This window comes from Oryctolagus cuniculus, chromosome 10 (assembly GCF_051225735.1).
Source record: "Oryctolagus cuniculus isolate XC-2025 breed Fujian yellow rabbit chromosome 10, ASM5122573v1, whole genome shotgun sequence".
In the NCBI taxonomy this organism is placed as follows: Eukaryota; Metazoa; Chordata; class Mammalia; order Lagomorpha; family Leporidae; genus Oryctolagus; species Oryctolagus cuniculus.
The window spans coordinates 97,305,554-97,329,452 of NC_142876.1; the positions used below are offsets into that span (position 1 = coordinate 97,305,554).

Genomic DNA, 23,899 nt, shown 5'->3' on the forward strand with positions numbered 1-23,899 from the left:
GGGGGAGCGTACCTCCAGCACGGTGGAAAACCCAATCACGGCGCCCTGACGCACAAGAGCCATGTACTTGTTGCCAAGGAGACTCGTCGTAAACTTCACTTGGACTGTCGTCTCGTTCTTCTTACAGGCGGTGATGTTGGGATCCCACAGACTGCCTGTGAGTTCACAGAGAGTCCGGCCGATGGACCTGCCCACCCGCCCCTCACCTGAGACCCCACAGGAGCCTCACGGAAGCAAAGCAGCATTCTCAGACACACATCCAAGAGAGAACCACCTGGCTGCTGCCGCACGGGCTGCTGCTTTTTAAGCACTGCTCACTGAGTCGCCAAGTACCTTTTGCTGTCCAAGAAAACCTGGGGACCCCCACGCCATTACTTTGCTCAGAATAGCTTCCTCGGGCCAAGGGTGGCACGAGGCACACATCAGGTCCCGTTGCTCACTTGTGTCAGGCTTGGTGTAGGGCGGAGCCCACTGCCGTCCCTCCCGCAGCGTGGGGAGGAGGAGCCACAGGCTAGGAGAGCTGCCCCAGGTCAGGAGCCAGGGAACCAGGACCAGGGCGACAGGCGCTAGAACATTCTGCACTGCAGGTGGGTCGTCCATCCAGCCCTCCTGCCCCAGTTTCGCAGGATGCAGAGAATGAAAGCAGTGCCCCCAGCCTAGAGGCTGCCCCACAGGTCGGGTCTGCGGAAAGAGGCAGCTGTACACTGATGTGACTTGCAAACGAGGGCCGGGGAAGCGACCAGGAAGCCCAGACAGAACAGCGTGTGTTATCTCACGCCCTGCTCAGACCCGGTCCTAGTAAAGAGTGCAAAGCCAGGACTGACATGGAGGCCCTCCGGACTCCCCAGGTCTCTGTGGCAGGCAAGAGAGGAAGTGCGGTGCCTGGAGTCTGACCCAGTCTGACAGGTTTGTGTGGGCCAAGGATGCCTAAAGCATGGGCCTGCCCCTCTGAACACCGCAGCATCCAAGCTACTGCTCAGAAATTTACATCATGGGGCTGGCGCCTTTGGTACTGCTATCCCACGTGGGTGCCGTTCGAATTCCAGCTGCTCTGCTTCTGAGCTAACTCCCTGCTAATGCGCCTGGGAAAGCAGCAGAGGATGGCTCAAGTGCTTGGGCCTCTGCACCCACATGGGAGACCCAGATGAAGCTCCTGGCTGCTGGCTTCAGCCTGCACCAGCTCTGGCTGTTGCAGCCATTTGGGGAGTGAACCAGCAGATGGAAGATTCTCTCCGTCTCCCTTGCCTTCCCCCCCACCCTGTAACTGCCTTCCAGATAAATAAATTTAATTTTTTTTAATTTGTATCAGGTAGTAAGTACTCACTGTCCTAAAGTGGCTTGTTTTTTTCTTGTAATGAAACAGTACTTTTTCTTTGATGATTATTTTTATTTATTTGGGAGGCATAGAGAGAGGGAGAGAGATGGAGAGAGAGATATCTTCTGTCCTCTGGTCACTCCCCCCAAATGCCTGCCTTGGCCCAGGCTGGGCCAAGCTGAAGCCAGGAGGCCAAGGCTGTATGTGAGTCTCGAGCAGGGGAGGCAGAAACCCAAGTACCTGACCCATCACCTGCTGCCTCCCTGGTACATTAGCAGGAAGCTGGATCAGAAGTGGAGGCGGACTCCCTCCCAGGCATTCTGACACGAGCATCTCAAGTGGTGGCTTAACCTATTGGGCCACATTGCCCACCCCTAAAGGCTCTTATTAAAAAAGTAATGTGTGGTGGGCATTTGGTACAGCAGGTGAAGCCAGTGCATGGGACTCCCAGGGGATCCCATACTGGATCCCCTGGCCTTGGGTCAGCTTCCTGTTGACATGCTCCTGGAAGGCAGCAGGTGATGACTCAAGTACTTGGGTCCCTGCCTCCCACATGGGAGACCCAGATTGAGTTCAGGGCTACTGGCTTTGGCCTGATCCAGTCCTAGCTTTTGTGTGCATTTGGGGAGTGAGCCAGCATTCGGGAGATCTCTGTCTCTATGTCTTCTCTCTCAGCCTTTCAAATAATAAAAAAAAAAAAAAAAATCCGAGGGGTAGGGAGTAGCTTTATTGATTGATTGATTTGAAAGGCAGAATTACAGAGGGAGAGGCAAATGCAGAGAGAAAGAGAATGAATCATCTTCCATTTGCTGGTTCACTTCCCAAATGGCTGTAATGGCCATGGCTGGGCCAGGCCGAAGCCAGGAGCCAGGAGCTTCATCCCGGTCTCCCGCATGGGTTCAGGGGCCCAAAGACTTGGGCCATCTCTTGCTGTTTTCCCAGGCGCATCAACGGGGAGCTGGATTGGAAGTGGAGCAGCCAGGACTTGAACTCATGTGGGATGCCAGTGCTGCGCTTTACCTGCCATGCCACAGTGCCTGTCCAGGAGTGGCATGTGAGAGGTGAGCCCCTTTGAGGACACCAGTTGGAATCTTGCCTCTAGGTTACAGCTTTGCTAACATACCCGGCTAGAATGTTTGCTAACATACCCGGCTAGAATGTTTGCTAATCCAAACATACGGTACCCAAGGCCCCGCGGCCACAGGTCAGGGGTGCCGGTGTCTGAGCAGGTGAAAGGGCTTCCAGGACTCCATCCAATCAGGAAGGGCTGCTGGCCCGTGCCACTGTAAGTGTGGTTTTGGCTAAAACGCCAGTAACCGAGGGGGTGGGGCTAATTTCCTGGGACCGTTGTTCTACTACATAAACCTAGAGGTCCCTGCACTGGCTGCTGGACTCTGTGGCTCGTGTCCAGGAGCCCTGGGTGCTTCCGCTCATCCTCTGAGCAACCAGAATGCATCACTCCCCACCTAGGCCTCAGTTACATCACCTGTAAAAAGATGGATGGAGCTGGGCAGGCTCAAGCTAGGAGCGTCTTCAAATAACAAACACTACCTTGACTTACCTGCCTCGATGCACTTCTTTTTATATTTCATGATGTGGTCTAGGCAGCCTGGAAATTTGAATGCAAAGTTTTTACGTTTTAGAGAAAGGTGTACCTGCCCCTTTGCCAACAGGTACGCACACACACGATACGCGTATCACCGCTGTAACAAATTGCCAAAGCACTCCAGATGCAAGGTAGCCAACCTGAAACATCTTACTGTTAAAGTGCAAATCTTCTGCCCAGGCAGTCAATTTCAGTACAACCTTCACCACAACAGGATGTGTGATCCCCGAGAGAAGACTTCAAACCAACTGTCCTTTAACAATGAGCTTTGCTCCTGTGAGTACTGCTCCTTCCAGTGGAGCTTAATCTACCTCTGCCCCCCACCTCAAGGTGGAATGGGCTTGGTGACTTGTTTCCTAAGCTAGAGTTGGGAAAGGCACCTGCTGTTAAGAGATGACATGTGATGGAGGCGAGCCTGTCTGGTGGGGTCCTGTGGAAGCCATGCACCCTGATGGGGTGTGAAAGACCCAATACATCTCTGGTGTTCTTCCCAAACCCGCATCCCCTTTCCAACCTTCAGAAAAACATCAAACCCAAAACTGGGTAAGAAGATGCCTGGCTAGCACTTGTGCCTGTCAAGGTCATGAGAAACAGACCAAGACGCTGGGACAGGCCAGAGGAGACTGGGGCAACACCGGGGACTCCAGACAACAGAAAGAAGACATTCGTGGAAAAGCAGGTGAAGTGCAAATCAGGTCTGGAGTTTAGTGAACAGGGCCTCCCTGACAAGCACATCACGGCCGTGGGGGACATTAACGCAGGAGAAACCGAGCAGGAGGTAAACTGGAGCTCCATGCTGCCTTTGCAACTTTCCCATAAATCTAAGAGTATTCCAAATTTTTTTAAAAGTTTTAAATGAGAAAAGCTGGAAAGAAATGACTGTGTAATAAATGATAAATTGCCAAAACACACCTTGGACCGCAGTCTCAGAGAGCAACAATGAATCGGAAGTTGCCCCATTTGGCTTCAACATCTTGCCTCAGAGGCAGGCGGCTGCAGAGCCGGGGCTGGGGCAGAGTCTGCCTCAGGGACAAACAGCAGCTAGAGCGCATTGATCTAGAAGAACTGGAGTTTGAACGTCAGCTTCACCTTACTGCGTATGTAGTCCAGGGCAAGGGACTTAACCACCTATCTTTTCATCTGTGAAATGGGGCCATCCCAAACCTGGTGTGCTCGGGGGCGGGGTGGGGGGGGGCGTGTCAGGTGCTCAGCACGATGCCCAGTTCAGGAATGGGCTGTTTCCTGCCTGCTGCCTGTGAGCACAGTGCGCTTACTCCGTGTCCATTTCACAGGTGAGCTCACCGAGACTGAGCGAGGCCAAAGTTCAGCATTCCCAGGCTCTCTGAATCAAACCACATAACCCCAAAGCAGTTGTCCCGGGCAACAGAGCCTAGCAGGAGTCAGGGAAAGCTTACCTGGGGAGGTGAAGTTCACTGACAGAGAAGGGCCATCTCCGTTCATGTTTGCGTTGGGGATGTTATGGGCCCCGATGAAGTACAGTGTGTTCAGCTCCACAGGGAAGCCCACGTAGGAAAACGCCCACTGGGAAGCAAAGCAAGGAGCCCTGAATCCGAGGGCACTGTGCTGCGGGTACAGGGCCTCCTCGTGTGTGACCCCGCTCCTCATTCCGCTGCTGAAGCCCACGTCTGCAGCCAGTGTCTGCTGCAGGAATGGACCCCGTCCAATTGGCCCATGTCACTCACCAAGGCGGGCAAGTGTAACATTTTTGAGCCAAAATGTGGCTAAGTCCAGCCACCCTGACTGCCATTGGAGACCCTGAGGCCAAGGGCTGCTGACCTGGCCACGATACAGAGCAGGGAAGTAGCCAGAAATGGGACGTGAGCCCTGGGCATGCAGTGGCCAGCTCGGCTCCGTGGCTGCCCAGTGGCCCCCCGCTGCAGTGAGAGACAGGCTCGTGCCCCCGAGTGCTTACTTTGTGCCCCGAGGATCTGGTCTGACTCTGGAAGGCCTCTGTGTAATTGCACCGCACACAGCTATAGGACTGCAGGCTGCTTTTGCCCGTCACGCAGATCTTGGTGGCCTTCAGCACGCGGATGCTGGCTGCCGAGACAGGCGGGAGAGCGGTCGGCTGCGTGCTCGCACCTGTGTCGGCTCAGTTCACATTCACGATAGCACCCAAAGGTGGGCACCAGTGTCCCCAGTGATGGGGAGGGGGGGATGGGAGTGAGGCCGAGGAAGCTTCAGGGAGCTCTGCCTAAGCACACCAGGCTCAGCGGCAGCAGATAGGAATTCAGATTCCAAAGCTCATGCTGCTTCCTCCTCACAGGTCAGCTCGAACCTCCAAGGTGACCTGAGCTCTGCACTTATCCTGGATCTCTTGTGTTTATTTATTTGTCTAAGATACATACACAGCGGGCGGGGGGAGAGAGAGCTTGCACTCACTGGTTTACCTCCCAGATGCCCACAACTGGTGGGACTGGGCCAGGCCAAAGCCAGGAGCCAAAAACTGCACCCAGATGTTCCACGTGGGCGGCAGGCACTGTTACCTGAAGCCTCCCAAGGTGAGCACTAGCAGGAAGCTGGGATCAGAAGCAGAGCCAGGACTTGATCCCAGGCCCTCCAGTAGGGGCCGCGGGCATCCCAAGGGGCAGGATTAACCCGCTGCACACAGGAGTAGCTGTCCCTTTATCCTGAATCTAAGGGGGACAGGCCTGCGTCGAGGAACTCCACAGAGCGCCTGCCAGGGTGTCATCACTATGCCAGGCTGATCTCCCGGGCATGGCCGTTTCTCCCATTCGCTACTTCTCAAAGTCTCATCCCTTTAAAGCCAACTCCTGCCGCACAGAATATGGCAGCGAAGAGACCAGTCTGTGCTGGATACGAGGCCAAACCTTGCTGCATCATCTCGCTTCGGGTAGTCTCCCGAGGGTGTGTGTCCTGGGCCTCGTGATGGATCTGCACACTGGTGACGAGTGAGCAGGTCAACAAACACCCCAGGAGGCCCCTCCCAGCCCGAGCGCTCTCGGACTTCCTGCCCGCCTTGCCCTTGCCGTGAATGCAATCACACGAGCAGCTGTGGCCCTGCGCACAGCAGTGAGCGTGGGAGCCTTTCGGAGCCTGGCTGCTCGGGTTCGACATCCACGCTGCCGTGCACCTCTGGAGCTTCATTCCCTCCGCTCTGTTGGGTTCCCTCGTCATTCCATTCTATCGCGGACATTGAGCATCTTCCAATCTTTGGCTACAGGCAGTCTCGTTTGTAGCTCTAGGAGCGTGTATGTCTATGTTCCTCTTGCACCGGCCTAGGCGAGGGGTTGGTGGGCTTCTGGTTTAGTGGTCACTTTAGGCCCTCATCTTTGATGGATGCCCACTTACCATCTGCCCGGAGAACCCAGCTTACGTTCATCAAAACCGAGTAGTCCTCCACTGCAACCTTGGTCGTAACAGGTTCCACTCGGAGGTCCCTCAAATCCCCTGGGGTCAGGGTGTGCTGGACCAGCCACTCTGGAGATGGCCCTGGGGAAGGCAAGACTTCCATGACTCTCTTGCCAGCCCCGTCTGATGGTGTCTCCTCCAAGTGGCCCACCTGATGCGTCCCCCGTCGCAGCGTGTCACTCCTTCCTACCAAGGCAGTGCCACTTGTCCCTGGGTGCTGCCTGCTTTCTAGCCAAGGTGATGTTGGCTTGAGAGAAATGCTGTCCCCCTGCCCTGACCCCAAGCTACAGAGCCCTTGGGACCACACCAGGGGCCTCTGTCTGCGTTACATATGCATTTGGTGTTTTGTGACTCTTGTGGTCAGCCCTGCCTTCCCGGTGCTTCAGTCCCGGACTCCGGGCAGCTGGCCCAGACCTGCGCTTTCCTGTCTCCCAGCCTTTGCCAGTACCCTCTGTCCTCCAGCTCACCCACTCACCACATTATGCAAATGCTGCTGTCTCAAACCCCCACTCTTCTATAGAGCATTGACTTCCTGGTCCCCACTCTCAGTGGCCTCCCTCCTGGCTCTCCGCCTCCCTCTGCAAAGTGGCAGGTGCCGCTTCCTGCCCTGCATGGTAGGTCCCACCCTGTGGTGCCCCAGTGACCAGCCAGGAGGTCAGCCCCTCCAAAACCCCTCCATACTCTGCCAGAGTTCTGCCTCGAGCAGATGAGACTTCATCCACGTTCGTCACCAAAGCACTGGGTCTCCCATGACCTACTACCTGGATTCAGGGCCCCTCAAAGTCCCACTGTGCTTTCCATGAAAAGCCCGAGTTCCGGTTCCCCGTGCACCTACCCGTTTCAGAGCCGCATTGAACAGTCTGCAGGAGAGAAAGAAACCAAGTGTCACACTGGAGTCGGCTAACCACAGGCCTGCCTTTGCCAAATCAGGTGAAATGCCATCAGTTTCATTAGAGGCACACATTTTCAAGGAAGAGAGGAGCTGGTTCCAGTTTGCGCTTGGAAGAAGCCAAGCGGCCACCCTGTACGCTGTGGAGGACCCGGGATTAGCCACCTGCCTACGGGGAGCCTGCAGCTGGCTTGAAGAGCAGGGCTGGGTCCCCGCCCGCCTCCAGCGCCCGCCTTCCGTCTGTAGCAGGGGACTATTCCGAACCACGGTGTGGCCCCTTCGCAGGCTGGTGCTCAGCCATGGGTGTTCAGGACGCTGTGGAGGGCTGCCTGCTCTGCATGTGGCCCAGGGGGCTTCCCCAGGTGCTTCTGATACAGGACTCACCGGAGCTATGCAGAAAGCCACAAACAGCGGTCACTGCAGCCAGTGGCAGAGAGCCTCCATGGAAATGAACAGGGACCAAGAGTGTCCCAGAAAGGCCGCTACTACACCTTTCACGATAAAGTGCTCGCATCTCTTCCAAAGAAATCATTAGCACTTTGAATTTCATTGCTGGAGCTTGCTGCTGCCTAAAAGGGAAGTGTTTCTGGTTCTGTGTTTTATCTGCAAACCAATGTATAAGTTCACCAGCTCTGGAACCTGACCCCACCTCCCCCCCAACCCCCACTCCACCTTGCAAAGCAATTTGTTAAGAAACAAGGACGCTTGAAGATTCCAGTGCTTTGGGTTTGGGTGAAATTATCAGTCGCTCCTCCGTTTTCAAAGTGGACTCTAAGGGATGTCACCAGACACTGGTTTTTCAGCAAACAGCACCACAGTGGGAGCTGAGTTCCGGTCAAAGGGTCAGCGGCACACTTTTTGGGAAGAAGTCAAGTGCAAACTCCAACCTTGACAAACTATTGGCCTCGAAGGCAAAGTGAACACTTCCCTTGTGGGAAACGCCAAGAGGGCCTTGGAGCTGAGACCCAGGACATCAGCCAACAGCATGGGCACCAGGGTCAGCCACCACCAGGCTTTGATGCTCTCTGGCACGCTTGAGGGGCAGGGACTAAGGCTTGTGTGCGCTTTGGCGGTGGGCTTTTTCCCCCTTTAATGACTGGGAATCATTCAAGGCACTGGGGCAGGAAGGAGGAAGGCCCTTGCTTCCTGTGACCCACCGGTAAAAGGCGGCTCCGGGGAGCGTAAGTGCCTCAACAGCCCTGGGTCGTCTTCGGACACCAAGTCTGAGCCTCCGGCCCCGACCCGAACAGCCCGACCCGCCATGGGAACATCGGGCTACGTTGGGCTGGGTCCCTCGGGGTTGCCCCGGGTGCAGACGCCCCCTCCACGAAGCGATCGGGGTTCGAGGGCCGGGGTGGCGAGCAGGGGCTTACCGGCTCTCGGGGCAAGGCGCTCCTGCACAGCGCGGCCAGGCTCAGCAGCACAAGCGACATCACCGCCCGGCCAAGGCCCGCCACTTCGCGGAGCTCCGCACCAGCACCACCCCCACCTCGGGGCTCCGCCTCCCGCAGAGCCGCCGCCCGGGCAGTGAGCGGGCTGGCCGGCCGGCCCTTCGCAGGGTGGGGAAAGTGGCAGCGCCCTCGCCCACGGGGCTCGGAGGGATGGGCCGGGTGCAAGCGGCGGGGAGCTCTGGGCAGGCGGCGCACGAGCGGCTACGGCGCGCGGCGGCCCCTGCGCACAGGTGCGCTCGGTGAGCCAGGTGCGCCGATCGTACTCTCGCCCCGGGGTCTCCCTTCCGGACGCAGGGAGCGCGCGGGGCTCTGGACAGTCAGTTACAGCGCAACGGAGCGCGAGCAGCCGCCGGCGGCACCAGCTGTCCCGGTACTCGGGCCGGGCTGCAGAGGGTGAGTGGCGGGGAGCGCGGCCCGGGGCTGGGGGTTTGGCGAGTCTGGAGGGCCGGGCGGGGCGCCGGGCCCTCGGACACAAAAGGGGGTGGGGCGCTGGTGCCCAGCAAGCCTCGTTGACTTATTTGGGGTGTGTGTGTTGGGGGGGGGCGGTCCTGCGCCGGGAACTGAGTCGACAGTCGAGCGGCAGAAAGCCCCTCCCCGCCGCTCCCCCCGGGGCACTGCTCTCGGGTCTCTGAAGCGGAAGCCTGTGCGCTGTGGTTTGGGGGCCGAGAGGAGGCTCCTGCCCGCTGGTCTGGGGGAGACCACGGGATCTGCTTTCCCCAAGTCCCGCGCCCCTGCCCCTCTCCCCCGAGCTCCGGGGTGGGTGTTCCGGGGGGCCATCCTCTGAGCCAGGTTTGCGGGAAGGGTAACAGAACCTGTCCGTAGCTCGGAAGTGAATGTGGCCATGCTCAGGGTCACTGAAACCTGGCTGCATTAGCTCCATTGTGCAGATGAGAAGGCAGAGGCCTAGATAGGGATGGGAATTTATGGGTGGGTGGTCAGCGGGTGAGCTTGAGCCAAGCAGCTGTTTTTGGTTGAGGCCCTGTTGTGTGCCTGGGGTGGGGCCTGTGTGTGTGTGTTCCGCATCTGGGGCCCCAGGACATGGGACTCCTGACCAGGAAAAGCAGCCCGGCTCCCCTCTGCCTGGTGCTGGGCCTCCGGGGGCCCCTCGCACAACCTCTCTGAGTTGCTCTGGGGCTGTGGTCATGCAGGTCCTTCGTTTCTGTCCAGCAATCGCCTGCTGGGTGGCAGGTTTGGGGTGCAAAGGTGAACCAGCACACGGGCACTCTGGGAATGAGACCGAGCGTGGTGAGAAGCGGAGGGCGGTGGTGCATGCGTCGGCTAGTTTGAGATCCTGAACTTTGTCCCAGGGTGCCCAGGCCAGCGTGGCTAGGAATGCCCCCTGCGTGGCTGCGAGGAGGGAGTTGTTCTCCCACTGTGTTTGCTAACAGAGTTCTGAGTCCTTGCTGCAGGCCAGGCCCCGCTGCAAGGGCCTGGGGCTTTTGAGTGTCAGGGTTCAGAGTGGGACCTGGAGATCTGGGAGGTGGGGAGGAGAGCCCGCCTGCAGGTGAGCGTCCCCCAGGCCAGGACTGAAGGGGGGGTTGGGAATGCAGCCAGAAGAGCTCCCCCATCAGAGGGGAGGTGCTCAGGGAGTCTCCTGTGCCAGAGAGCTGGTGCATGGGTGGAAAGGGGGTGGGGCGTGGGCCCAGAGGTGCTTTGTTTTAAGAAGGGGAGGGGCTGGGATTCTTTCTCCAGGTGGAAGCTGGTGAGCCAAGGAGAGAGGCAGAATGAGGTGGGGGTGGTGTGGAGGTGGCCAAGCTCACAGCCTGAGTGCCCCTACCCCGCCCCCACTGTCTTGGAGCCAGAGTTGACAGCCAGAGTTGGTCTCCTGCGGCTTTGGGCTGGGGCTCTGTAGACAGGACGGTGAGAGGGTCTGGAAGGAGAGGCTGTGAGGAGGGCCCTGCAGCCTGCGCTGGCCAGCCCCGTGAGTGGAGTCACGCGTCCCCATCTCCTCCTGTGGATTCCCACGCCTCCAGGGTCCCTCTCTGAGAGGGCCTTGATGAAACGGGAGGAGTCAGCGCCGCCTGCTGGAGGGGACGGTGTTGGCAGCTTGCCTCGTCCCTGCCCTGGCCCTGTGTCAGGCTCCTCTTGTGTCAGATGGAGTGGATGAGGCCGGAGAGTGGCAGTGAGGTGATGCAGCCGGGGACAGATGGCCCCCAACAGTCTTCAAAGGTCTGCTGAGCCTGGGCTTGGCGTCTGGGGGCTGGCGCTCATTACTCGTTTGAATGAATGAATCAAAGCAGGTCTTCCTTGAAGGCCAGGGCTTAAGCCTGCCCACCCAGGAGAGTTGGTTTGTCTACCTCGTCTTGGTCCACAGGTAGGGCAAAGGTCAGGGCTCCTTACAGAGCCCGGGAGGCAGCTGTGCCTCAGACCCCCTGGATCTGTGCCACCTCGGGGGGTCACGGCTCTCTGGTTCTCTGACTCGCCCTCTGTTGGCCTTAAGCGCAGCTGTTGGTGTTTTACAGCCTCAGTTTCCCCATCTGGAACACAGGGCTGATGTCAGCCCTGTGTCCCCAGCAGGGCTGTTAGGAGACTCAGAAGAAAGACAAGGCAGGAGAGAAAGTCTCGGGCCTTAAAACTGTGCAGATTTAGGGGCTGGGGAGGCAGGGCAGTGAGAGAGAAACCTGTTATCTCCATGACCCTGAAAGAGATATCCTGTTGGGCCCAAGAGTAATGACAGTGCCCGGGCCCTGTCCGCGCTCAGCAGCTGCCTGTGTCATCTGCGAGAGCAGAAGGGCGGGACAGTTGTTGACATGTCCTAGGTCCAGCCTGCGCCCACACAGGTGGAATTTTCCACTTGGTTCTCTTGCAAAGATTAATCAAGGCCCTGGCTGGTCAACAGTGGATTCATTGTTTCTTGGCAGGGACACCCCTGGAGCTGGGAGAGGAGCAGCTGGGGGTGTGCCCGGCCTCAGGGCCTTCCACCCTGAGCCCTGTGTTCTGCTCCAGCTGGTTGGGCTTGGTGGACTCAAGTTTAACTGGTCCTCGAAGCCACCCCGCAGGCATGCACCCGTTGTTCCCAGGAGGGCTGCAAACTTATTCTCTACTGCAGTAGGAGAGGCTGGCCTGGGAAAGCCCGGGGGTCCTGTTTCCCAGTCTCCCGGGTTCCCAACTTGGTTTCCACGCGTGTTGTTTTCACACTGGGACATCACAGAAAGTCCAGAACGCGGCAGAGGCGGGTGCTACTGTTCCCACGCAGTCCCGAGGGGCTTCAGGGAGGTCACCCTAGACTTCAGGGGCAAAGCTTGAGCACCGTGCTGGCCACATGGAGCCGGCCTGGTGATACTTTTGTGAAATCAGAGCATGATGATGTTATTATTCATAAGTCAGAGCAGAATGGAACTCAGCTTGTTAGCGGAGATCCGAGTGGGGTTCTCTTCTTCACACAAGAAAGAATTCCTGAGTGAGAGAGAGAGCAGTGGTAAGCAAAGTAGCAAGGTTTACTGGGGTGGGGCATGGTCAGAACGGATGCGACAGAATCCGAGAGTCACTCAGGCCGGGGAAGCAAGGCTGCATGGTTACATGCAGAGAATACACCTGGCAGGGAGGCGGCAGCTCAGGAGAGCTGAGAGCTGGGCACACGCCGTCTGGGTTCAGACTGGGGCTTATAAGGGACAGGGGTTCAGCTCTCCTCCTCCTCCTCCTCCTCCTCCTCCTCTTCCTCCTCTTCCTCCTCCTCCAGGACAAAGGGTTTGCTGAGTGCAATTTAGAATCCCCCCCACCCCAGGTCCTTGCACTGGGCAGGGGAGCCTCCCTTAGGTCGGCTGTCTTGAAGGAAGAGTGTGATGGATTTATTGCTCAGTGTTACCAGGCCAGGTACCCTGTTTAGTGCTGAGAGGAGAGGAGAGAGAATTGTCCCAGAGGAGCTTCCTGACAGGCTCGTGCTGTGCACTTGATAAAACCCCTTCCTGCTTCCACATTCCTCTGCATCCACCCACATGTGTTCTTAGCCCTCTGTGAACTAGGAGATGGGTGGCTCTAGTCCCACTTTGCAGATGAGGACCCCGAGGCCGGAGATGTGAAAGCAGGAGTGGCGGCCGAGCTGAGGCTGCAGCCCAAAGACCTTGACCACCAGCCACGTTCACTTTTTTTTTTTTTTTTTTTTTTTTTTTTTTAATTTTTGACAGGCAGAGTGGACAGTGAGAGAGAGAGACAGAGAGAGAAAGGTCTTCCTTTGCCGTTGGTTCACCCTCCAATGGCCGCCGCTGCAGCCGGCGCACCGCGCTGATCCGATGGCAGGAGCCAGGATCCAGGTGCTTTTTTCCTGGTCTCCCATGGGGTGCAGGGCCCAAGCACCTGGGCCATCCTCCACTGCACTCCCTGGCCATAGCAGAGAGCTGGCCTGGAAGAGGGGCAACCGGGACAGAATCCGGCGCCCCAACCGGGACTAGAACCCGGTGTGCCGGCGCCGCAAGGTGGAGGATTAGCCTATTGAGCCACGGCGCCGGCTCAGCCACGTTCACTTTTAAAACAGAACAGCCTGAACGTAGACGCCCGGCACTCGGCACAGGGGCTGCACGCGAGTGTGAGGTCGTTCCCTAAGTCTGTGCTGGCGATGCACGGGTGCTGGTCGATGTCTTAGATTAGCCCCAAGCTCCGGGCTTGTTTCTATGCTGTAGTTTGGCGACAGAATACTTGGCAGTGGAGAGAAAGCAGCCGTCTTCTTTCTCCTTTTTCTTGTGTAAAGCAGCGTGATTTGTAGTCTCGGGCCCCTCCGCAGCTAGGCTGATCCCGGAGGTGGGAAGGGGAGCTGTGGTGAGGCTTTCGTGAGAAAGCTGGCTGGGTCGCCGCGCTGCCAGGGGGCCTGGGCCCGGGCCAGCACTCGGCACACTTCCTGGGCCTTGCTGGCCCCGGCCGGAGGTGGCTCCGCTTGCCCTGGTGTGGTAGCAGGCGAGTGGGTGTGGATTGAAAAATCCAGCAGCCTGGGAAGGGTGTTAGGGCACTGGTTTGGGAAGCCCGCATGCCGTATCAGAGTGCCTGGGTTGGATTCCTGCCTCCAACTCCCAGTGCAGACCCTGGGAGGCAATGGTAAGGCCTCAAATAACGGGGTCCCTGCCACCCAGGTGGGAGACCTGGATGGAGTTTCATGCTGGCTCCTGGCTTCGGCCTCAGCTACTGTGGTAGGCACTTGGGAGTCACCCAGCGGAGGGGAGCACTCTGTCCGTCGCTTTCTCTGCCACAGGCTTGCAGTGCTCCTGCTGCTGACCTTGCTGTGTTAGGAGGAGGTACTGGAGTCTGGGCAGCAGACGTGGGCCAGGAAGCTCTGTCCCAGGGTCCCTGGCAGGCCACGTAAGCTGATGGATTTGGGGTCTCCAGAGGGTTCCTATCTGGTCCCTAACAGAGCTTGTCAACCTCTCTGTAGTGAAGGACCAGATGTTAAATTTTAGTCTCCTGCTGACCCCTTTAAGACTACAAGGCACTGGGGTGCGGCTGGTTAGGCCACAGCTTGAGACCCTGGCATCCCATGTGAGAGCGTGGAGTGCCGGCTGCTCCGCTTCTGATCCAGCTCCCTGCTCCTGTGCCTGGGAAGGCAGTACAGCAGCTGATGGCCCCAGTGCCTGGGCCTTGCCACCCACATGGGAGACCTGGATGGAGTTTTTGGCTGCTGGCCTCAGCCTGGCTGCTGTGGGCATTTGGGGAGTGCAGCTGGAAGAATTTCTCTGTATGTCTGTCTCTCTCTGCCTTTTAAATAAATAAATAATTTCAAAAGAATTATTTATTTATTTTGAAAGGCAGAGATACAGAGAGGCAGAGGCAGAAGAGAGATCTTCCATCCGCTGGTTCACTCTCCATTTGGCTGCAACGGCTGGAGCTGCGCCGATCTGAAGCCAGGAGCCAGGAGCTTCTTCTGGGTCTCCCACATGGGTGCAGGGGCCCAAGCACTTGGGCCATCTTCCACTGCTTTCCCAGGCCATAGCAGAGAGCTGGATTGGAAGTGGAACAGCTGGGACTAGAACTGGTGTCCATATGGGATGCCGGCTCTGAAGGCTGTAGCTTTACTGGGGCTATGCCACAGCGCTGGCCCCAAATCTTTTTTTTTTTTTTTTAATTTTTTAAATACGAGGATGTCTCAAAAAGTTCATGAAAAATGGAATTAAAAGATGTTTATATGGTTGTGAAATTTTTTTTTGAAATCTCTAGATTATTCATGCACATTTCCGTGAGCATTTTGAAGTCCCCTCATACAATAAAAACGAAGAAATATCTCCTATCAACCTGTTATCTCAGTTTCAGAAGGTCACTGGGCCAGATGGCTGTGGAAGTTGCACGTTCTGACTTTCGATTCTGCACTTACTTTGGCAGACAGTCACAGTGCGTGAGCCTGCACCGCTGGCCGGCTGCGCTGTATCCTGTCACGCCTGGGTGTGAGGCGGGTGCTTTGTAACTGTTGAACCCTGTCCCTGAGGGCAGCCTGTTTGCAGCAGTTAGGACACAGCTTAGCCTGTGTCCCATCTGGGAGTGCCTGATTCAAGTCCCGCCTTTGCTTCCAAGCCAGCTTCCTGCTGATGCACGTGCCTGGAGGAGCAGGCTCATGTAGGCGGGGAGGTTCCCGCCTCCCGCGTGGGGGACCCGGGCTGTTGTACACATTTAAAAAATTTTTTTCTTTTTGACAGGCAGAGTTAGACAGTGAGAGAGAGAGACAGAGAGAAAGGTCTTCCTTCCATTGGTTTACCCCCTAAATGGCCGCTACGGCTGGTGCACTGCGCCAATCTGAAGCCAGGAGCCAGAGTTTCTTCTGGGTCTCCCACACAGGTGCAGGGGCCCAAGGACTTGGGCCATTTTCTACTGCTTTCCCAGGCCATAGCAGAGAGCTGGATTGGAAGAGGAGCAGCCGGGACTAGAACCGGCGCTCATATGGGATGCTACAGTGCTAGTCCCTGTTGTACACATTTGAGGGGAGAGAATCAGTACCCGGACGGAAGATCTCTCTTTTTCTCTGTTTCTCTGCCTTTCAAATAAAATGAAAATCAGTTAAAATTTTTAAGTTTTTTTTTTATTTGAAAGAGTTATGGTTATGGTGAGAGGGGAGGGGAAGAGAGGAAGAGAGAGGGAGAGAGGGAGATTGATCTTCCATCTGCTGGTGCACTCCCCAAATGGTCACAACAGCCAGGGCTGGGCCAGGCTGAAGCCAGGAGCCAGGAGCTTCATCCAGGTCTCCCACAGGGGTGCAGGGGCCCAAGCACTTGGACCATCCTCTGCTGCTTTCCCAGGTGCATTACCAGGGAGCTGGATAGGAAGTGGAGCAGCAGGGACCTGAATGGGCACCCGTATAGGATGCCTGTGTTGCAGGCAGTGGCTTAACCTGCCACATCCCAACATTGGCCCCTATTAATAAACATTTTTTACAAAGTATACTGGAAAGAGGAAGCTGCTTTTACCCAGGAGCCCAAAGTTGTGGGGCCCAGTGTGAAACCCCTGAGGCTCAGCCAGGCCTTCTGCCCGGCCATCCTCGTGCCCTATGTTCTTGCCCCGCCTGCGTGAGTGGGGCAGTCTTGGATTTCAGGTAAGCAGGGCAGTGGCGAAGCTCCCCTCCGTGTTGGGAACTCTGAAACGTGGCCAGGGTTAGCCAGGAAGGGATGGCTGACACGAGAGAGCCATGTCCCAGTCGCCCGCTCCTCCACCTGGTCCCAGGAGTGATTTTAGTTCACACCCTGGACACTTGGTCGGGGCCAGTGTTGGAGTGTGTGTCTAAAGCAGCGCTTGCAGACAGCGCGAGTGCAGGCCACTGTCCCACCCGCCAGGCAGCCATTTCTCTGCATGCAGTTCTCAGATGAATAGGAGCCCCAGCCAGTTCTCAGATAAGCAGGAGCCGCGCGTGGCGGAGAGCAGGGCCTCCTTCCACCTCACTCTGTAGGGTTGGTTGCTTACTTGTATGTGGCCTTTCCCGCGGCATCCTGTTGGTGACGCCCCTTTGGCTTGTTCCTCCGGCTGCCCCACTGCCTGGGAGCTGGCCGATGGGCCCAGAGGTGCCATCGCGTTCCGCTCCCAACTCTGGCGAGGGCCCTGCAGGATGCTGGCTGCGGTTTCCCGGTCAGGCTCCTGCTGCCGCTGCAAGGAGCCACTGTTGGTTTTTTGATCGGGGGTGAAGTCACTTCGGGGAGGCCGATGCTGACCTGCACCTGTGCCTCTTCCTGCTTGTGCTGGTTGCAGGCCCCCTCGCTCTGAGATCAGTTAGGCTGCGTGGAGAGCTGGCCAGAGGGGTGGAGAGGGGCTCGCAGGAGCAGGGACGCAGCTGGGATGGCGTGGGCAGGTCCTGGGGCACATGACCTGATCCGTGCCAGTGTCCAAGGCCTGGACCAAAGTGGGTGGCCCCAGCAGCTCTGACTCCACCCCTGGAAGAGTTCCCAAACGCCCCGCCTCCCCTCCCAGAAAGAACGGTGCACTCTTTGATGTCAGTCACATAACAGGCATTTTTCCAAGTGCCTGCTGCCTGCCAGGCTCTGGCAGTGACTGGATGTGGTGGGGAGAGCAGCCAGGGCTGTGCTGGGGCCACTAGGCTGTGGGTGTCCTGGTGGCTGCCTGAGCCTCCTGTGCCTGGCCCCAGGAGGGCCTTTGGCAGCCCCTGCAGAGGGCGGGGCTCCTGTTCTTCACTGCTGTGTTACTGTGCAGCCGTGCACACCCGGGCCTAAGTCCCCTCGGCTGTCTCTGCAGCGGGTGGCCCCACGTCCTCACCTTCACCCAGGCATGGGGCAGCCCAGCGTGCAGGGCTTTTTATGTCTGTAGGGTCCCGCTCCTTGAGGGGCCACCCTGACATGCCCCCCACCCCCACCCCCTATCCCCCGTGTGCCAGGAGCTCAGCTCTGGGTGGGGCCCGGAGGGAATGAGTCCCCTCAGCGGTGACCTCTGTCACACCCAGCCTCCTGAACACACCTCAGGTGCATGGGCTGTGGGCAAGCAGCTCGGGGCCTCACCCTCGGTGTGGGGACCGCACAGTTGCCCACCCGGCACCTTGTGTTTGGGGCGACCCCCATAGGGACTTAGCATACAACAGAGGGTGGGTCCTTGAAGGCAGATCCAGGGCCCCGGGGCCTGAGGAAGTGCTGAGGGAGCAGCAGAGGGGAGGGGGAAGCAGACTGGCATCCCAGGAGCCACCAGCATCAGCTGCCCTCAGAGGCCTGGGGCCAGCAGCACCCTGGCGCTGGTATCAGCAGAGCGAGGGAAAACAGCGGGCCTTTCAGACTCTTGGCTCCCACCTTGGGGTTTCCTGGCAGCCTGTGACCGAGACCCTTCCCGCCCAGGGCCACCACCCGCCACTGAGGACAGCCCACGTGGCACTGTGAAATTAGACACCTGTGCCCACTCAGCAGGCTCTGCCAGGCCACAGGAGAGCACCTGAACCTTTGCCGCCCCTTCAGCGCTCTGGCCTGGGTTCTTAGGATCTCCCCCATTTCGAGTGCAATGGCCCCGACCCCTCAGCTCCTGTGACGTGGCTTTGTGGGTCAGTCTAAGTGGCGAGGTGGTTCTCAGCCTTGGACTTGACCTGGGGCAGGGCCAGGGCCAGAGGTCCACTCCTCAGGGTCTCGGATGTGGGTGATGGTGATGCCTCCCCTGCCACACACGTACGCACCCAGCATCTCCTCTGGGGCTCAGTAGGGTAACCGCTAAGAAGTGCTCGGCACAAGGAGCTTTTTTCCACATCCTGCCCAGCATCTGTTATTTTTTGTCTTTTTAAATAATGTGCATTGTGCTTGGGATAAGAAGAGGGCTGGAAATATTGAGCATTTTCCATGCATTTGTATAGCTGCTTTTGAGAAATGTCTATTCAGATCATTTACCCATTTATTTTAGTATTATTTTTAATAGATTTATTTATTTATTATTGAAAAAGAGTTAGAGAGGGAGAGACAGAGAGAGGTCTTCCATCTGCTAGTTCACTCCCTGGATGGCTACAGCAGCCAGTTCTGGGCCAAGCCAAAGCCAGGAGCTTCATCCGGGTCTCCCATGTGGGCAGCAGGGGCCCAAACACTTGAGCTGTGTTCTGCTGCTCTCCTAGGCACATTGGCAGGGAGTTGGATTAGAAGTGGAGCTGCTGGGACACAAACCAGCGCCCATATGGTATGGGGTGGCGTCTTTGGCGGCAGCTCTACCGGCTACGCCACAATGCCGGCCCCAACTTACGTGTTTGAAACTGATTAGTTGGTGTTCTGCTTTTTCAGCTGCTTACATAGTTTAATTATTAATCCTTTGACTAGTTTGCAAATATTTTCCCCATTCTGTCTGCCTTCTCTTCGCTCTGCTGTTTCATTGGACATGCAGAAGGTTCTTGGTGTGACGCAATCCCATTGGTGTACTTTGCTTTTGTTGCTTGTGCTTTTGGTCTTTTATCCATTGGTACATTGTCTGTACCGATGTCGTGAAGTGTTTTCCCTGGGTTTTCTTTCATAAATACAATTCTAGGGTTTACATTTAGGCCTCTGGCCCATTTTGAGTAGATATTGTTTTTAAGGTTTATTTTTTATTTATTTGAAAGGCAGAATTAGAGAGGGAGTGAGAGAGAGAAGAGAGATCTTCCCTTTGCTGGCTCACTCCCCAAACAGCTACAATGGCTGGGGCTGGGCCAGGCTGAAGCCGGGAGCTTCATTTGGGTCTCCCACATGGTTGTAGGGGCCCAAGTACTTGGGTCATCTTCTACTGCTTTCCCAGGTAAATTAGCAGGGAGCTAGATCAGAAGTGGAGCAGCTGGGACTTGAACTGGTGTCCATATGGGACGCTGGCCTCACAGTTGGTGGCTTAACATGTCATACCACAATGCTGATCACTTGAGTAGATTTCATCTTATTTATTTGAAAGGCAGATATATATATAATATATATATGTGTGTGTATATATATATATAGAGAGAGAGAGAGATGCCACAAGCAAGCTTCCATCTGCTGGTTCACTCCCCAGATGGCTGCAGCCACTGGGGCTGGGCCAGACCAGGGCCAGGAGCTTCTTCCGGTCTCTCATGTGGGTGGCAGGAGCCCAGGGATTTAGGCCGTCTTCCACTGCTTTCCCAGGTGCATCAGCAGGGAGCTGGACGGGAAGTGGAGCAGCTGGGACTAGAACTGGTGCTCACGTGGGATACCAGCGTCACAGAGGTTTAACCTACTGAACCACAAGGCTGGGACCTGAAGTGGGAGGCCTTTAGGTCGCTGGGCCATGTCCCTGGAAGGTGGTTCTCCCGAGAGGGTTGGTTCTATGAGCAGTGTCTGCTCCCAGTCTCTGCTGGCTCGCAGCACGATCCTTCCTCCAGGGGCATTCTGCCATGCGCTGCCCTAACTGGACACCAGACTCAGGGCGTCTCCATTACTGTGGCTCCAAGCCCAAGAGTGGAAATGAAGGTTTCTAAGTGATCCTCGCTCAGGCGCTGTAGTTGAGGTAAAGCAGAGCTGACTAAGAAGGGGTCTTGGGCTTCCTGGGCCCTGGAGCTTAGGGAGAGGCAACACGAGAGCGCTCTCTGAAGCAAAGCGACCTACCGCGCAGGCTCCCGGCAGCCTCTGTGAGCAGACGTGACGCGTGTGGAACTCCCTGCCGCTCAGGTCGCCCATGCCTCCCCCCAGGGATGCCACCCCACCCGCCCCTCCCTGTAATGGCCAAGCAGGGCTGTGGGGAGCAATTCGGACTAGACTAAGTTACTGGAATTAAGACTTATTCTATGCATCTGCTCTCCCACAATATGGCGCTGGGAGAGAAGAAAACAGCTTTTACACAGCTGCCTCCAGTTCAACCAATAAACTGTAGGACTTGCTCCTGATTGGAGAGCAGCGTACTCGGCGTGTGGGCAGCCGAGTTAGGATTGGCGGAGGAGGACTATAAAGGAGGAGAGAGACGGCATGCACCGGGAACATCTAAAGGGAACATCTAAGGGGAACACCTGTGCAGCCCCCGAGAGAGCCGGCCGGTGGTGTGCCGCTCCCCTGCGGAAGTGGGGAAAGCGGCCAGGGGGAACCGCCCTTCCACAGAGGTGGAAGGGATAGTAGCCAACCCGGGAAGAACCAGCAGCAAACCCGGGGAGGGCCGAGCAGACGAAAGAACAGCGCAGGGTCCTGTGCCGCTCCTCCACGAAAACGGGGAGTGACAGAATGGTGCCGTGACTCGGATAGGAAACCCAGGACGGATAGGAAACTTAGGAGGGAAGAAACGGGAAGCACTGGGAAAATACCGGAGAGAGAGACTAGCAAACAGCCTAGGGAAAAGCCGGATGAAAAAGGTGCCGGAAGAAGCTATCAAAAGCCTAGGCATAGACTCAGATACGGACTACGGGGGGAAGCTGAGAGAAATCTCTAAGGTCGAAAGCGAAAGTGAAAGCTAGAACAAACAGACTCGGATGCGGACTGTGGGGAGAGGCCAGGAGAAATGAGGGAGGAGTATTGTTGGAGGAAAGCTTGGGGAAACATACCGGGTAGAGAAAAATGTTAGGGAAATTGAAGCCGCGGGGGGCAGGCCGAGGCGGAGACGAAAGCCACTTTGGGATTCTCAAGTTAGCCCGGGAATAGGAGGCGAAAAGTTGAAACCAGAAGTGGAAACGTAAGCCAGATTGGGATCCGTCTGATTAGCCCGGGGAGCAAAGGACGGGAAGCCAAATCGTGGGGCGGAGACGTGAGCTGGGTTGAATTCGCCAGGCTAGCCCGGGGAACTTAGATTGAATGCTAGTGGCGGAGACGTGAGCTACGCTGTGTGACTCGTGGAGGCTGCCGCGCGCAGAGAGAGCGTGCGGGGCACAAGTAGATAGGGAACACTGGGCTAAGTGCGAGACCGCGGAGTGTGCGCGCAAAGCCGAGCCGCGCAGATGAGAGAGGCGCGGGCTGAAGCGGCTCAGAGCCGGAAAGCCGCCGAGAAACAGCCTTGGGGCGGGCGCCGGGAAGCCGCGGGGATAAGAGAAACAGAAGTTTAGAAGTAAAATGAGAGAAATAGGAATGCTGGAAGATAGAAGTAAAATGGGAGAAATAGGAATGCCCGGAGATAGAGAAATAGAGAAATAGAAAGGCCTCCCCACAATACCGCAATTAGAAGGCTTGGATTCGGTCTGCCCGATTAGTGAGGCGATGAGCACCTGCGGCGGCTAGCAGCTTATGCGCCGCAGGTCACCGAAGACAGGCATGAATTAACATCAGTAAGGCCTCCCCACAATACAGCAATTAGGAGGCTTGGATTCGGTCTGCCTGATTAAGGCGGTAAGCACCAGCAGGCAGCTCGACCAGAGTGTGAGCCGCAGGTCACCGAACACAGGCACGCATCAGCGCCTAAAAACCTCCTCACAACATGGCGAAGAGAGGACCCGGATTCGGTTTGCCTGATTGATAGGACTTGTAAGAACCTGTGGCAACTCTAGCAAGCAGAGCAGAGTGTGTGCCACGGGACACCGAAGACAGGCGCGTATCAACGCCAAAAAATAAAAAGAAAGGGGGATCTGTGGGGAGCAATTCGGACTAGACTAAGTTACTGGAATTAAGACTTATTCTATGCATCTGCTCTCCCACAATATGGCGCTGGGAGAGAAGAAAACAGCTTTTACACAGCTGCCTCCAGTTCAACCAATAAACTGTAGGACTTGCTCCTGATTGGAGAGCAGCGTACTCGGCGTGTGGGCAGCCGAGTTAGGATTGGCGGAGGAGGACTATAAAGGAGGAGAGAGACGGCATGCACCGGGAACATCTAAAGGGAACATCTAAGGGGAACACCTGTGCAGCCCCCGAGAGAGCCAGCCGGCGGTGTGCCGCTCCCCCGCGGAAGTGGGGAAAGTGGCCAGGGGGAACCGCCCTTCCACGGAGGTGGAAGGGATAGTAGCCAACCCGGGAAGAACCAGCAGCAAACCCGGGGAAGGCCGAGCAGATGAAAGAACAGTGCAGGGTCCTGTGCCGCTCCTCCACGAAAACAGGGAGCGACACAGGGCTGCGGGTGTCTGTGACTGACAGCGTTCATTGGCGTTTCTGGTTCTTCTTTGTCGGGGAGGCGGCTAACACTGGCGCATCTGCTTGGCCGTGTTCAACTTTTTGAGAAGCTGCCAACTTGTTTTCCACAGTGGCTACAGCGTTGTACATTTCCACAGGCAACCCACGAAGGTTCTGACTTCCCTACAGCCTTCTCAACGTTTGTTATTTTCCTGCTTTTTTTGTTCGTTGCTTCGTTTGTCTTTGTTTTTGTTACAGACCTGCCTATCCTATCGTGGTTTGGATTTGCTTTTCCGGAATGGCTGGTGCTACTGAGCGTCTTCTGTGTGCTCGCTGGCCCGTGCAGGTCCTCTTTGGAAAATTGTCTGTTGGAGTCCTTTGAGCACCTTCTCTTTGGGTGTTTTGTGTTGCAGGAGTTGATTGTGCATGCTGGATGTTGACCCCTTACCAGAGACGTGATTCGCAAATGTTCTCCCCTGGTCCATGGTTTGTTCACTCTGGATGGTGTCCTTTTGTGCACAACAGTTTTGAGCTGACCTTGAGCTGACCTTGGTGGTGGTGGTTGGTACCTGTGATTTTGGCATTACGTTCAAGAAGGCATTGCCAAACCCCATGTCGTAAAGATTGTTCCCTGTGTTTCCATGCACGGATTTTATAGGTGTTTGATCTATCCTGAGTTGATTTTTGTCAGTGGTGAAGGTACAGGTCTAACTTCCTCCTCTGGCTTGTGGGTGTCTGGTTTTCCCAGCACCGCGTGTTGAAAGGACTGCCCTCACCATCAGTGGTCTTGTACTCTTCCTGAAAACCAGCAGTAGACGTCTATACGAGAGCTTACTCCTCTGCCCGCTGATCTGTCTGTCTGTCCATCTGTCCTTTGGCACCTACCATGCTGTTTCGGTTACTGTAGCTTTGATCAGGCAGTATGAGTCCTCCAGCTTGGTGGCTCTTCAAGTTTTTATTTGTTTGTTTTCAGTTTGGGGCCCCTTGAGATTCCTTATGCATTTTAGGGTGAGTTTTTTACTTCTGCCCCATCCCCTCACCCCACCCCACCTCCAGTTGGAATTTTGGTAGGGATTACATTGAATTAAAGATTGCTTTGGGTATGTTGGCATGTTTACAATGTTAATTCTTCTTCTTTTTAACAGATTTATTTATTTATTTGAAAGAGTTATAGAGAGGCGGAGGGAGGGAGAGAGAGAGAGAGAGAGAGAGAGAGTCAGTCTTCCATCAGATGGTTCACTCCCCAGATGGCTGCAATGGCCAGAGCTGCGCTGATCTGAAGCCAGGAGCTGGGAGCTTCCTCTGACTGGATGGGAAGTAGAGCAGCCGGGACTCAAACCAGTGCCCATATGGGAGCTGGCACTGCAGGTGGTG

The 23,899-nt window shown here is 56.4% G+C and overlaps 2 protein-coding genes and 1 long non-coding RNA gene across 11 annotated transcripts in view; 2 read left to right on the forward strand and 1 right to left on the reverse strand.

Moving 5' to 3' along the window:
* The window catches only part of LOC149124355 (uncharacterized), a 4,115-nt gene extending 283 nt beyond the window's left edge, over positions 1-3,832 (forward strand). The window contains exon 2 of the long non-coding RNA XR_016214304.1: positions 128-3,832. This is a non-coding gene — a long non-coding RNA (uncharacterized LOC149124355). The remainder of the gene's footprint in view (positions 1-127) is intronic.
* Positions 1-8,689, reverse strand: part of IL17RB (interleukin 17 receptor B) — a 21,145-nt gene extending 12,456 nt beyond the window's left edge. For 3 of the 6 annotated variants that reach the window (XM_089305554.1, XM_089305555.1, XM_002713393.6), the window contains exons 1-7: positions 8,577-8,683; positions 7,150-7,174; positions 6,255-6,395; positions 4,855-4,982; positions 4,337-4,463; positions 2,877-2,924; positions 13-155 (exon numbers count right to left, since the gene is read on the reverse strand). In XM_089305554.1, coding sequence (XP_089161680.1) covers positions 13-155; positions 2,877-2,924; positions 4,337-4,463; positions 4,855-4,982; positions 6,255-6,395; positions 7,150-7,174; positions 8,577-8,636 — 672 coding nt within the window. In that variant the 5' untranslated portion in view covers positions 8,637-8,683. Of the gene's footprint in view, positions 1-12; positions 156-2,876; positions 2,925-4,336; positions 4,464-4,854; positions 4,983-6,254; positions 6,396-7,149; positions 7,175-8,576 lie in introns of all 6 variants that reach the window. The other 3 variants (XM_089305553.1, XM_089305552.1, XM_089305551.1) reach the window with 3 other exon arrangements.
* Positions 8,690-8,718: 29 nt separating this feature from the next.
* The window catches only part of CHDH (choline dehydrogenase), a 34,282-nt gene continuing 19,101 nt past the window's right edge, over positions 8,719-23,899 (forward strand). Inside the window, exon 1 of one of the 4 annotated variants that reach the window (XM_089305547.1) lies at positions 8,719-9,047. The gene's annotated coding sequence lies outside the window, so the exon portion shown is untranslated. The remainder of the gene's footprint in view (positions 9,048-23,899) is intronic. The other 3 variants (XR_016214303.1, XM_089305546.1, XM_051852328.3) reach the window with 3 other exon arrangements.